This window comes from Meles meles, chromosome 19 (genome assembly GCF_922984935.1).
Source record: "Meles meles chromosome 19, mMelMel3.1 paternal haplotype, whole genome shotgun sequence".
Classification (NCBI taxonomy): domain Eukaryota; kingdom Metazoa; phylum Chordata; class Mammalia; order Carnivora; family Mustelidae; genus Meles; species Meles meles.
The window spans coordinates 56084232-56098687 of NC_060084.1; the positions used below are offsets into that span (position 1 = coordinate 56084232).

The window sequence follows — 14456 nt, forward strand, 5'->3', positions numbered from 1 at the left end:
AATGACAGCTTCCCATTCTTTTCTTTCCCCGCCCTCCCTGATTTTGTCTCTAGAAAGGAAAGTGTGTCTCTGCCACTTACAAATGTAAGTCCCCGTCCACTTACATTTTGACCAAGTAGCTGAGTTCACGATGCAGGTGAACCAGTGTGCTTTGTGCCAAACCGTGTTTGGTAAAATTCAGGCGGCAGGGGCAAATTAACTGGAAATATGTAGAGTGAGTGCAGCGGGGCGGGTTCCCTTGTGCACAGGCATCGAGGTGGGAGAGGCAGGGGTAAGAGTTGGGACCCAGCTTCTGGAACCCAGAAAACCATCGGAGGCTCCCCCAGCAGTGCTGCAGGTGCGCCCTCGTCTCGGGCTCGGTGTGCGGAGGGTGCACACGAAGGTTTCAGCATTTTGATTATCTGTTGCTGTAACAACCTTACCGCCAATACAGTGGCTTCAGCAACACACCTTCACAATCTCGTAGTTTCTGGGGCCAGGAACCCAAACACTGCAAGCAGGATCCTCCATGGGCTGCAGTCACCACGTCAGCCAGGGCTGGGGTCTGATCTGAAAGTTCAGCCGGGGAAGGATCCACTTCTGAGCTGCGCTGCCGTTCTGACACGACCCACCCGGAGTCAGCACAGACTTCGCAGGCTGAGAGTGCAGTGCCCACGAGACCTCCTCGCTGCAGACACGGGCCTCAGGCTCAGGTGTTCCCCAGTCACCTGCAGCTCTGAGCCGATGCCCTAAAATACTGGAGGGTCCTGTACTCCTGTCAGATGCATGAACTTGCTAGAACCACTCGAAGAATTCAGGAAAGCACTATACTTATGATAATAGTTTTTTATTATAAAGGATACAAATCAGGACCACCCAGATGAAGAGACATGCAGGGAGAGTGTGGGAGGGCCCCCAAAGCGAAGCTTCCTATGTCCTCAGGATGCATCACCAGCCGGCAAGCTCCCTGAATGTCCACAATTTTCATCAGGATTTCCTCACACAGGTGTGATTGATTGAATCATTGCCCACATGCCCGACTCTGTCTCCAGCCCCCTGTCATCCCCAGAGGTCAAGGCTGTAACCCTGTAATCACAGGGTTGGTCTTTCTGGCATCAGCAGCCCTCATCCTGGGTCACCTCATTGACGTAAACCCAGGTGTGGTACTAAGCACCCACTGCAAAGAACAAAGATGCTTCTGCTATGCAAGAGGTTCCACGCAGTTCGAGATTACCTCCCAAGAACCAAGGACAAAGACCAGCCCACTTCTTTATTATACGACGCAGGCCCACATGTGTGTTGGCAGGAGTCAGTTCCTGCCTGGCTGGAGACTATGCTCGGTTCCTTGCCCAGGGGGCTTCTCCAAAATGGGGAGCTCGCATCATCATGCAAGTGCATAATCCGAGAAGGCAGGAAGGAGCCTGCTGGCCAGGTGCTTGTTGTATCCTTCATCAACATGACTGCTGAAGTGACATCCCGTTTCCTTTGCTGTCTTCTGTCAGTTAGGAGCAATCTCCGAAACCAGGGGAGGGGATCACACAGGGGCACGGATACCAGGAGTGAGAATGATTGGAGGTCACAGGCCACAGTGGAGGCTCGTCAAGCCCACAAACGTGTGTGGGGTTGTGGGGGCAGTTCTGCGGAGAGAAGGGAGTGGGAGCAGAGGGTGGCAGTCAGGAAAGGCACTGGGCAGGGCGCCTGGGTGGCTTAGTGGGTTAAAGCCTCTGCCTTCAGCTCAGGTCATGATCCCAGGGTCTTGGGATCGAGCCCCACATTGGGCTCTCTGCTCAGCGGGGAGCCTGCTTCCTCTTCTCTCTCTCTGCCTGCTTCTCTGCCTACTTGTGATCTCTGTCTGTCAAATAAATAAGAAATCTTTAAAAAAAAAAAAAAAGGAAAGAAAGAAAGAAAGGCACTGGGCACCTGTGAAGAAGGAAGCAGGAAGTGGGACAACCCCTCTGGGAGATTGTTCAGAAGTGTCTAATGGAATGAAACACACACCTGTTCTTTGACCCAGCCGCCCACTGTGTCTAATCCAGGGAAAGGCCTGCGTATGCACCTGCGTATACAAAGATGTAGCTAAGAGCGTTCATGCAAGCTGACCCATAGAAGCCTCAGCCTGGAAACAACCCAAATGTCCCACCGGAGAACAGATCAACAAATTGTGGCATGAACACGCGTGGAGTAATACTTAGCAGTAAAAAGGGAAGGAGGTACAGTGCGAGTAACTACATCCGGCATGAACCTCAGAAACAATGTCTTCGTGTGGAAGCAGCCCACGCAGAAGGATGCACATGGTGTCATGCGTGTGTGTGAGTTCATATGAGGAACGGACCCAAGTCCTCCAAGGTGATGCACGTCAGAGAAAGGAATGATCTCGGGGGAAGCATGGTTAGCCAGAGAGTGGCACAAAGCAGCTTTCTGGAGTGCTAGAAATACTGTTTTTATTTGGACGGTGGTTATACCCAAGGGGATAGGTAGCAATATCCCGTATATATACATATCTATTTACATAGCAAAGTTTGTGCAGTTTTCTCTATGCAAATGATGCCTCTTATTTAAAAATAAATAAATTTTTAGAAGAAGGAAACAAGTCTTCATTGGAGATTTGAGGAAAGGGATTCCCATTCACCGAGTGCCTCGAGGGTCCTCTCTCCTTCATCCATCCCCTTGTTGGGGTCTCCTGGCTATGCCTTAAGAGTCGAGTACACACAGGCTTCCAGAGGCTGCTGCATCTGTCTGGAGGGACCCTCGCTCAGGGCTCTGGTGTTCAGCTCAGCATAAGTCACTCCGGGGGGCTCCTCAGCTCTTGAGACCAGGGATGCTCTGTCCTGAAGGGAAACGAGAAGAGGACCAAGTACTCCTGGGGAGGAGGTTGGTCGTGAAGATGTGGCGTTTGTGGTAGACAGCTGTGTTAGAAAGAGCGTCCTTCTCTTCGAGTCTCCACGCATTCCCTACCCTACGGAAGGTTGGTGGGACCTAGGGGCGTGCATGTGTCCAACGGGATAAGTGAAAAGGATGGGCTGTCCTGTGCCTCCGTGTCCAAGACTAGGTGATGAAAGACAAGACTTCCCTCCTGTTCCCACCTATTTTCAGGTCGCTCGCTCATGCTGACCAAGCCAGCTGCTGTGTTGTGAGCTGGTTGGTGGGACCTAGGGGCGTGCATGTGTCCAACGGGATAAGTGAAAAGGATGGGCTGTCCTGTGCCTCCGTGTCCAAGACTAGGTGATGAAAGACAAGACTTCCCTCCTGTTCCCACCTATTTTCAGGTCGCTCGCTCATGCTGACCAAGCCAGCTGCTGTGTTATGAGCTGTCCTGTGGAAAGGCCCCTGTGGCCAGGGGGTCTCTGGCGGACAGCCAGAGAGGAACAGAGCCCCGCCAGCCACCACCTGAGTGAGTGGAAGCAAACCCTTTCTTACTGAAGCCTGAACCAGCCCTGACCAACCCCTTGATCCCAGGCTGTGGGACCCAGCCTGAGCCACACCCAGATTCCCGACCTGCAGACCCCACTGAGATAGAAGTGTTGCCCTCAGTCGTGTGTTTGGGGCTGATTGGTTATGAACCCATAGATAATTCACACAAACAGCTGTCAAAGAGAGTGTTAATATGAAATGTCCAGAATAGGTCCATCCTTAGGGACAGAAAGCTAGTGGCAGTCAGGGGCTTGGCGGGGGGCAGAAGGGTGGGCATGCGGAGCGTGCTTACAGGTGTTTCCTCTGGGGTGATGAGAATGTTCTGGGACTAGATGATGGTGATTCTTGACCAACATCATGAATATTCCAACAATTGCTAAATTGTACCGATTAAATGAATTTTCTGTTATGTGCATTTTGCCACAATTTTTTAAATTTTTAAAATTGAAGTGTAAATGCCAAAAGCAAGGGCTAACTATTGATAACTCCAGGCTGTTCTACGTGGCTACTTCACGGTCAGCGGCTGCCGTATTTTCATAAATAGCACATGGATGTGTGGCACCTTATTCCTTTTTTCCAGATGAAGACACAGAGGCTCGGGGTGGGGAAAGTCACCAGCCCAGGATTGAAAGAGATAGTTTATAATAACAGCAGCGTCAACCGCATGTCACGCGTGGAAATGTTCCCAGAAAGGACTCGTCATGGGTTGGAGGTCCCCTGGCCAGAGAAGCCACAGAAAATTTCAGACCAAATTCTCCTGGAAAGTAGAGCGAGGGTAGGGGTAGAGGAAAGCGGAAGTGGAAACCATTGACAAAGCCGGAGGGAGTGGCGGAGAGCCTGGGACTAGAGGTGGGACAGGAATGGCCCAGGGGAGACTTACCAAGGCCAGAGAGCTGCTCATCAGAGCTGCGGATGGATCTGAGGGGGAAACATGGTGCTGTTGCTTCATCCCAAGCTCCAGGGGTTAAGTCTGCACACACACACCCACTCCCACGCCTACTCACCATACCTACCCTCACGTGCACACATCTACACCCGTGTGTGCTCTCACATGCACGCACATGCATGTCCACACACAAACACTCAACACACGCACACACACTCGAGTCATATGCACACAGACGTGCAAACCACACATGTACACATGCAGCACACACAACCATACATGCCTGCACACATGCATTCTCTCAATGCACATCTGTGTGCATGCATGAATACTCACACACCCACATGCACACGAACGTGCAAACACACATGTACGCATTCAGCACACTCACACACATGTCCGCGCATGCACGTTCTCGCACACAAACGTGCAAAGACACATGTACGCATGCAGCACACGTCCACATGTGCATGCTCTTGCACACTAACGTGCAAACACACACGTATGCATGCAGCACACACGTCCACGCATGCACGCTCTCGCACACGAACGTGCAAACCACACACGTACACATGCAGCACACTCGCACACACATCCACGCATGCATGCTCTCGCACATGTGCACACACGTGTTCACACGCACACATGCATCCCTACACACCTGCAGTGCACACTCGCATACACACTCAAATGCACATGCTTACATGAGCACAGGCTGCACACATGGATGCACACAGCACACCCATACAAGTACGCACACACGTGTACCCACCACCACTTTCTTTCTCAGGCTGAGTACTTGTCCGCACTTCTTCAGGTCCCTCAGAGTGGGAGCTAAAGGAGAGAAACCAAGATAGACACATTGGAGGTAAAGGTAGTTGGAGTGAGACATCGGGATCATTGTGGGTAAGTGGAGGGAGGCGCCAAGCAAGATCATGTGTAAACCAAAGTCTCCCCACTTCCTCCACACTCTAACGCCCCTCCGTGGCCCCCACGTTGTTCAGGTGCCCAGCCCAGGCTTGAGAGCTGAGGATGGGAAGTGGTTGGGGTCAGTGTGGTCCGTGAGGTAAGGATCCAAGGAAAGAACGCAGAGCGAGAAGTGGAGGGTGGTCGTAAGAAGAGAGCACATGGAGAGACACTTGGGAGGGTCGCTGGGGCTGGTCGCGGCCATGTAAATTGTTGAGGGAAGAGAGAAGGTCTTGAGTAGTCAGGGCAGCAATGGAGGAAGCGCTCAGTAAGGCTCATGGGATCCTCTGAGCAGCCCTACCGTTTGGTCACCTTCTCAGGAGCTGCCCCTGGGGACAAAAGAGAGACAGGATCAACACCGTGGTGTTACTTCCCCGTTCTGTTTCTCCGTTTCCTCCCAAATATTTAGCTGTTGTTTTCCCGAACTCACCACACCGGGTGTATTTGCAGATGAGGAAGGCTCCGAGGAGGACGAGAAAGATGGAGATGACAATGAGGGTGATCGCAAGGGTCCCTGGGGAGAGGCGAGGGGTAAGAAGGCCCGCAGTCTCCTGAGACACGTTCTGGTGCCTCCGTGTGTCTATCATGGATCAAGTTCCTACCACACGCTGGAGAGCTCACTACATTATTTTCATACCTACAGGTCTCCTGGGAGAGAGAGAGCGATGCCCATTTTACAGATGCAGAAGCTGAACATCGGAGGGTTGTATCCTTTCCAAAGTGGCCCAGCTGCCAAGGAGGCAGAGCTGTGCCTGTGATCTCCCCACCTCGAAAGACCATGCACTGAGCCGCAGCCTTCAGGTGTCACCAGAAGACAGACATCCTCACGAATTTTCCCAAGGCTGGATGACTCGTGGCTTCACAAGGACGTCTCATCCCACGAGTGGATGAGTGCATGTCCCGGGAAGCTCTGCTCTCTTACCTATTCCTGTTCCCACCATCTTGGGATGCTTCATTTCAGTTTTATCTAGAAGACAGAATTCCTGAGTCAGGTTTTCAATTTAAACAAATTTAAATAAAATTTCAAACTCTATACGTTATTTACAAAGGCATGCCCACGTAGTAATAAATATATAAAACCTTGCACAGAAATAACATGAACTTCAGGATAGAAGGTTCCACTGGGAAGGGGGAACATCATGGGAATAATGTGGAGAAGGAAAGAGGACTCTCTTTTTAAATCTTTATTTGTGGAAAGAAAACAGCTTGGAACAAATACGACAAACCATAAGCAAGTCTAACTCTGGGCTGTGGATATGGGACTGTCTGTTATTTGATCATTACTTCTATTAGGCAGTATTCTTCAGATTTCTCAAAAGAATTCTTAGCAGGTCTCTTGTGGGTTGTGGGAGGGTTTGCTGAGTTTTGGGTCTATCTAGGTAACAGAACAGAAAGAAAAGGCAAGTGTATTTGGAAGTGTGCGAACCCCACTCAGGGACCCCAAGACTCGCGGGTGGTGGGTGTGATAGTGAAATTTCTGTGTCAACTTGACTAGGCTACAGTACCCAGTTGCTTGGTCAAATACCAGTCTGGATCCGTTGCCAGGAAGGTGACCCCAGAAACTAATACAACGCTGCGTGTTCACTACACTGGAGTTAAAATAAAATAAAAGAAATGCAATCTTAACTAAAATTCATTTTTAAAAGCAGACGTAATTAACACTTAAGTCAAGAGAGTGTAAGTAGAGCAGATTACTCCCCATAATGTGGGTGGGCCTCATCCAATCAGTTGAAGGCCCAAAGAGAAAGACCGATCTCCTTTGAGGATGAAGGAATTCTGCTTCCAGCTGCCCCCAGACTCAACATCAGCTCTCTCCCACGTTTCTACCCTGCCGGCTACATGAGTTGTCTGGCGTCGCACAGCTAGTGAGTAGCAGAGGCAGGGGTGGGACTCCCGCTAATGTGTTGATATTCACCACATCACTCTTCATTGCCTTTACCATCCACAGCTGTGCTGGCTACGAGTGGACCAAAGCAGAAGAAGCAGATCCCTGAGACCATCTGAAGACGCCACCTCCTCCCCCAGCCTTGTGCTTCAAAGAAGGCAGCAGGCCTGGGATGTGTGCCACTCCGGACCACTGTTTCCTCTGTTCCCGGTGGTATCAGCCACAGCTCTTCCCCTCTGTGCTACGGAGCCACACCATCTGGAAGTGGGACAGTTGGACTCAACCACCTCCTGTCTCTCACTTCTCCTCCTGCCCCCTGCCAGCTGCATTCTGCTCTCTCCAAACCAGAGACTGCACTGATCTCATTCCAGCTTCAGAAATGGTGAGTAAACCCCACAAAACATCAGGACCCTAGGGTCTGGCTCTGAAGAAATCGCTGGGAAACTGGAGACAAATCATACTTTAGAATAAAAGGGAAAAAACCCCGAATACCGCAAGTGACTTTGAAGGAAGACAACGATGCCAGTATTCTGATAGGTAGTTTCTGAAGCAACTGCTGGTCTGGGGCACATAGTTTAAGTAATCAGAGGCTTCAGGAATTGGAGGAGAGTGTGGTTTCCACCCTCAAAATCCCTGCAGGCACTCTGGTGTCTAGCTGGAGACCAGACAGAGGGTCTGGAGCAGGGTTGCTTGACTTGGGCGCCATCGATTTTCAGGGGCTCTTGGTGGGGAGGGGTCCTGGGCATCCCAGAGTGTTTTGCGGCTTCCACGGTCTCAACCTCCTAGATGCGGGGAGCATCCTCTATCCCCCATCCCCAGCGGTGACCACCAGAAATGCCAAAAGGGCTCATGAAAGGCTCTGGTGAATCCCAGAGGGAAACTCTTGGGCCCCGTTTGCAGTAATCTGTCCCTGCACCTGTATCCAATCATCTCCGTGCCAAACACCCACGTCCCCACAGATGACACCCTCCTGTCTTCCTCAGCCTGTTGCCCTTGGCGATGATTGTCAGGGTTTGAATGCAGGCTGAAGGAACACGGGAAAGGTGGTAAGTGGGCGTGATGACAGCTTCCTGGGTCCCTCCAGGTGAGCCGTTCTGTCGCTCATGTACTCAGGCCAGGGGCAGCCTGTGGATGACGACCACGCAAGAAACTCAGAAAGTTCCTTATACACCAACGATCAAGAAGAGAACAAAAAAACAGATTCACCAGTCGTTAAATACCCCAAAATTACTTAAAATTTCTGCCTTCTGCAGAGAACAGTCCAGTCTACCATATTTTTCTTCCGGTTTTGTCTCTTTGAGCGTCGTGTCTTGAAAAGACCATCTCCTCTGTGCTTAGCCTTGTCACATGCAACAGAGCTGAGTTAGAGACGCAGACAGGTACCCTTGGCCTTTCTAGACCCTGGAAGACCTCAGGAGGTCATGTAATTCTCCACTGATACTTGTAAGTCATTGTAACGGTGAAGATATTTGCTGTCAGCTTTTGCAGGGTACGCACATTCTGTTTCCTGGAAAGTCTCCCACTAGGAATGCAGCTCTGAGCAGAGCCGCTCTGACATGCAGAGAGAAGTTCTGGGCGTTCATAATGACAATAATGGGAAAGACTTAGATGACACTTGCCGTCTACCAGACACAGTTTAGAAAGGAGTTAGGTAAATTAACTCCTCAAAATCTCACCCCTGAGCCCCTTGTGTATGTGCTACTATCAATCCCATTCAACAGGGACAGAAGCTGAGGCAGACAGAGGCTAAGTAATCTATAGGCAGATAGCTTGTTAACGAGCCAAAATCCAAACGCGTGTAATTATTTGCAAAACAAGAGAGGGTCCACAGCCTTCCAGACAGGGGGACCATCTACCCAAGTGGCAGGTGCTGTCCCTGTTCAAGTGGTTGTGGTTGTTAGACTGGTCTTCCCTTTCTCCCGATTACCTGACTTCTCCCTGTGGGGGGAGGGGGGACGGATGTCCTTCACATTGACCTAGAAGACAACAGAGTAGCTGGGTCCTACATGCAGGGAAGGGGTCCCTAGGCACATGGAATTCCCTGCCTGGGCTCCGACGCCTGACCCTGGGGTAGAGAGAAAACTTCTCCTTCACCTGCTGCTGCCCGTGGTCTCCAGATCAGCATCGGGACCTTGGAATTTTCTTGCTGTGGCCAGGGCTCTGTAATTCTGTAGCAAACAGCTTTGCTGAGCAGACTCACCCTCATTAGCCATCTTAGTCCCTTTGGGCCGCTCTAATGGCATGCCACAGGCTGGGAGCGGGGCGGATGAACGAGAGACATCTTTCTCTCACAGATCTGGAGACCAGAAATCTGAGGTCAGGGTGCCAGCATGGTCCACAGTTGGGAGCGGGGCTCTTCTGGGTGGCAGAAGGGGACAAGGGAGCTTCTGAGGTCTCCTTTAATAAGGGCACTAGTCCCATCATCAGGGCTCCACACTTATGACCTAAACAGCTCCCAAAGGCCCCACCTTCAGTGCTGTCCCATTAGGAGTTAGGATTTCAACATGAAATTGTGGAACACACAACTTTTGTGTTTACTGCCCTGTGCTGATATGACTGGTCACCCTTTCAGGACTAGGGAGCTCAGCCCCCATCCAGGAGGAGGCATGGTTCCTAATGGCCTCTCTTCCTCCCCTTGCCCTGGACAAACTCAGTCATCAAAAATAGCCCTCATGCACAAGGCTCAGGAAACATCCCTCTCCTGAACAAACCAGTGGAATCCTTGTGCACTGTTGGTCACAATGTAGAACCATGTGGCCACTTGGAAAAACAGTGTGATGGCGGGTCCCCAATGAAGGAAGAAACCATCCTATGATCCAGCAATCCTGTTTCTGCATATACATGGAAGAACTGATAGCCACTTGGTGCCAGGAGGTGACAGGCCAGTAGCCAAATAGGTGGAAAGCACCCAAATGTCCATCAGCTGATGAGGTAAGTGAAAATGTGGTCTGTCCCTAAAATGGGACATTCTCAGCCTCAATAAGGAAGGAAATCCAGCTACATGCTATGGTATGGGTGAGCCTTGAGAATGTATTTTGGAGTGAGAAAGGCCAATCCCAGAAAGACAAGTAGCGTATGGTCCCAGTGATGTGAGGTTCATGGATTAGTCAGATGCATTGAGACAATGTAGGATGGTGGGAGCCAGGGGCTGGGGGCCGGTGGGTACAGAGAGGCTGTCTGATGGGCACAGAGTTTCAGTTCTGCAAGACGAAGGGCTTTCTGGAGGCAGCTGGTGTAGGTGCACTACTACTGAGCTGTGCACTTGAAAATAAGGTGGTAACTGTTATATTATGCACTTTCACCATAGCTTGTAAAAAATCAGGCGTCTTGAAAGAAAGGGCTTGGCAGGAAGAGAAAGCTCGACTCAGCTAAGCTAAAAGGCAGGAGTGCTGGAGTCCCAATGAAAATGGAACACAGATCTTCCTGGAGTCTGCGAGTCCTTCTCAAGAAGATGCTCCTGGGCTCTGTTATTCTCTCCCTCCTCCTCTGCCTTTTTGCTAGAATCTCCACCCACATAACCCCAGGAGGTGTCATTCACACTTTAGTCTAAATGAATTGTGCCCTGCCCAGGAGATGTGTGATGGTTTTGTGGCTACATCTTTTTGCCTGGGGGGGGGGGGGGTCAATCACTGCAGATCTCCCCTCACCCCGAAGGCTGCTCCCCCCCCCCAGAGCACATGTGGCCACCTACAGTGGGAAGCCCCCACCCAGCCTCCTGTTATGTGATCTCCACCTTCTGTGCTCCATCTTGGCAGAAGATCCTCCATACTGTTCTGCAGAATCCCGGCCCTCCCTTGGTTCTTCCTCAATGATTTCTCCAAGCTGCAGAGTCTCGTGGAGACAGACTGTGCCCACACTGCACTCCCTAAGGTCCCAGCATCTCGGCGGCAGGTTGTCCAGGCACGGTCCACCCGGCAGTACAAACCTTACCTGTCACCCGGATCTCAAGGTGATCGCTGGGCTTGGAGGCCCAGAAAGGAGCGCTGGCCTGGAAGGTCACACAACTGTAGTTCCCGGTGTCACCAGCTGTCACATTCTGGAGGGAGAAGTCTGTCTCCTTCTTTACTGGACCTTGGAGCTGAACGGGCCCTGCTTCTCCTGTCTTCAGTAGAGCAAACATTATAGTCTCATAAACACTGGCTGCCGTCTGGCACCTCAGGGTCATGGTGTCTCCTGAGGTCACCTCACCCCTTTGGTGGGCTTGCAGGGAAGGTTTAGGTAAATCTCCTGGAAGAGAAGGAGGGCTCCAAGGTCATGGGGAGAAGCCCTGCGTCCCCCACCCACCCTTGTTCTCCCGGCAGGGGTTCCCGCCAAGTGGGGGAAGTGACAGATCCCTGGTCTCACCCTCCTTCCACTCTGACTGCGGGAAGGCGATTTCCCCTTCAAGCCCTGGCTCTTTCTGTTCTGTCTCTCCGTCTCCCCTTGACCGCTCCCTCCCTCGGTCCCCCCACACACACCTGTCCCTGGAAGACCCTGTGTCCCTCTGAGGCACCCTCCTCACCTGTCACCAGTAGTAGGAGGACGTCACTGGGCTGTGAACGTGTGTGTGGGGGCCCCCGTCTATAGTAGTCACAGGTGTACTCTCCAGCGCTGTTGGTTTGTAGGTCAGTGAGCTGAAATTCAGCCAGTCCATCGGTGGAAATCCATGATTGCACAGACTCCAAAGGAACTTTTCCCTTTCTGAGAACAAAGTTGACATTCTTGGTAGAAGTCTGGCATCTCAGCGTCACGTTACCCGAGCGAGGCATCACCGAGCTGGGCCAGGCCCTGAGGGAGGGCTTGGGAAGGGACCCTGGAAGGAAGCAAAGATCAGGATGGGGTTTGGTGCCCTTGTCTGCTCCCGGGAAACCCCTTGAAGGAAAGAGAAGCGATACGGGGGGGGGGGGGTTGGAGTGAAGGAGAAGGAGGGTGTGACTGCAGGAACTCACCATCAGTCCCCCTGCTCCCTCGGCCAGCACACAGCCCTGCAAGAGAACCATCCATGAGCCACGAGCACCCACACAGAGCTCATCCCGCAGGGCCCCAGGGGCTGCTGCTGAGAAAGGGCCGCTGTCATCACACTCAGCCGCAGTCCCAGCCTCCTGCCAGAGAACCCATCTAGCATGGGTGCTGGTTTACCCCTTAGGTTAATTTCCTGGGGCTGCTGGTGTCTCAAGTTGTCACATGTTTAGTGACTCGTGACAACACGGATTTCTCATCTTGCCGTTCTGTGGGTTAGGAAAGTCCAACGACACAGGTCCCACTGGCTCCAACCAGGGTATCTTCAGGGCTGCGTTCCTTCTGGGGGCTCTAGATGGCAACCCATTTCCTGGCCTTCTCCAGCTTCTAGAGATGCCCACACCTCTTGGTGGCGCCCTCTGCCTCTGCCTCTACAAGTAGCGGTGGTTGGTGCATTGACATCCTCTTCTGCCTCTTTCGCTGCTCTAGGGATCCTGTGGTTACACTGCGACCACCCAGATAATCCAGAAGAAGCCTCATTTAAGACAAGCTGATAAGCAACTTCAGTTCCACCTGCCACCTTGCATTTCCTTTGCCGCATAAAGGGACATTGCCACAGCCCCCGGGATCCAGACATGGACATCCTCAGGGGTCTGCCAGTCTCTCTGTTATTTCTCACACTGTCCCACTTCACCATCCCAGGGTCCTCTCTCCTGGCAATGTTCCCAGGACTTTGGATGGCAAAAGGATAAATGATGGGAAACCACCCAGCTTTATCCATCCACCTTTTTCATGCGTTGTATCATGTGATGTCATTACTAGATTTGACAGTGAAGAGAGGACAAGGGACACTACACTTGGCTCCTGATCATCCCTGTTTCTCTAAGTGTGTCACTCGGGGTATCTCCTGAGTGTGTGCACATTGTAGAGGGCACAGAACCGAACTTTCCTCCGGTGCGTGGCTTCTTGACTGTGGGGGATCTTAGTGATGACAAAAACCATTTGACTGGAGGAAAAAGAAGCCACTTAGGTTTTAAAGACAACTATATTCCTGATGCTTTTGGGTTCATACGAGGTCTGGAATCTCTAGAGTTTAAGCCCCACGAGGGCAGAGAATATACTCTCACGACCAAGAATGCAGCACAGACTTTGGTAGATGTTCAGCAAATACATGTTGACCAGTGGAGCTTTAATTTGATGTAAAGAGAGTCATTTGCCAAGGTTTCTGAAGTTCCAGAAATGATGAGTTCCCAGATTTCTCTCTGAACGCAACAGCATAACCATCTGAGTCAACTGAGAGTGGGGGAAGGAGGTGAAGAGATCCCTGCTCTAGGAGAAAGGACATCTATCTCCTGAGAACTCAGTCCTTTGCTTGGAGAAGCTTCTGTCTGCCCTTGGGGAATGGCCTAAATGCATTCCTGATGCTAGGTTTGGCCATGAGTCCTCTCTTTGGTGCCCCAGAGTCAATCTCAAAAATCTAAGATTAGTATTACCTGGAAGGGTGAGGTGTATGTTCCCCACCTTTCCCCTCTGGTGGTCTTACTTTCAGATCTAGACCAAACTGATCCTAAGTGAGATCCACAGTATTTGTCTTTCTCTGCCTGACTTGTTTCACTTCGGGTCATACTGTCAAGGTCCATCCATGTTGTCACAAATGGTAGGATTTCCTTCTTCCTCATGGCTGAATAATACCCCATTTTACATTCAGACCACATCTTCTGTAACCGTCTGTCCATGGATGGACACTGAAGTCATTTCCATGTCTTGGCTGCTGTGAATAATGCTGCAGTGAACATGGGGATACAGACCTCCCTTCAATGTCCTCTTTTCATTTCCTTTAGATATATAACCCCAAAGTGGGGTTGATGATCATATGGCAGTTCTACTTTTAGCTTTTTAAAAAATTATTATTAGAGGGCGCCTGGGTGGCTCAGTGGGTTAAAGCCTCTGCCTTCGGCTCGGGTCATGATCTCAGGGTCCTGGGATCGAGCCCCACATCGGGCTCTCTGCTCCGTGGGGAGCTTGCTTCCTCCTCTCTCTCTGCCTGCCTCTCTGCCTAGTTGTGATTTCTCTCTGTCAAATAAATAAAAAAAAATCTTTAAAAAATTATTATTAGAGAGAGATAGCATGAGCACATAGGGGAGGGGCAGAGGGAGAGAGAGAATCCCAAGCAGGCTCTGCACTCAGTGAGGACCTGACCTGGGGCTCAGTCTCATGACCCTGAGATCATGACCTGAACCCAAACCACAAGTCAGATGTCCAACCAACTGAGCCACCCAGACACCCCTACTTTGAACTTTTTGAGGAGCCTCCATACTGTCTTCTGTAGGGGCTGCACCAGTTTGCATTCCCACCACCAGTGCACGAGTCCCTATTCCCCACGTCCTCACC

General features: G+C 51.2%; 1 protein-coding gene and 1 long non-coding RNA gene across 5 annotated transcripts in view; one reads left to right on the forward strand and one right to left on the reverse strand.

Annotated features, from left to right (window-relative positions):
• Positions 1-14456, reverse strand: part of LOC123931444 (T-cell-interacting, activating receptor on myeloid cells protein 1-like) — a 15879-nt gene continuing 1423 nt past the window's right edge. The window contains exons 2-11 of one of the 3 annotated variants that reach the window (XR_006816264.1): positions 12056-12091; positions 11629-11919; positions 11058-11354; positions 6165-6209; positions 5673-5756; positions 5544-5571; positions 5049-5110; positions 4271-4308; positions 2609-2807; positions 1-1616 (exon numbers count right to left, since the gene is read on the reverse strand). Coding sequence is in view for 2 of the 3 variants with exons in the window: in XM_045988541.1 (XP_045844497.1) it covers positions 2664-2807; positions 4271-4308; positions 5049-5110; positions 5544-5571; positions 5673-5756; positions 6165-6209; positions 11058-11354; positions 11629-11919; positions 12056-12091 (1025 nt within the window). In the remaining variant the exon portion in view is untranslated. Of the gene's footprint in view, positions 1617-2333; positions 2840-4270; positions 4309-5048; positions 5111-5543; positions 5572-5672; positions 5757-6164; positions 6210-11057; positions 11355-11628; positions 11920-12055; positions 12092-14456 lie in introns of those variants that run through there. The other 2 variants (XM_045988541.1, XM_045988542.1) reach the window with 2 other exon arrangements.
• The window catches only part of LOC123931458, a 24750-nt gene continuing 16498 nt past the window's right edge, over positions 6205-14456 (forward strand). For both annotated transcript variants that reach the window (XR_006816267.1, XR_006816266.1), the window contains exons 1-2: positions 6205-7107; positions 7191-7509. This is a non-coding gene — a long non-coding RNA (uncharacterized LOC123931458). The remainder of the gene's footprint in view (positions 7108-7190; positions 7510-14456) is intronic.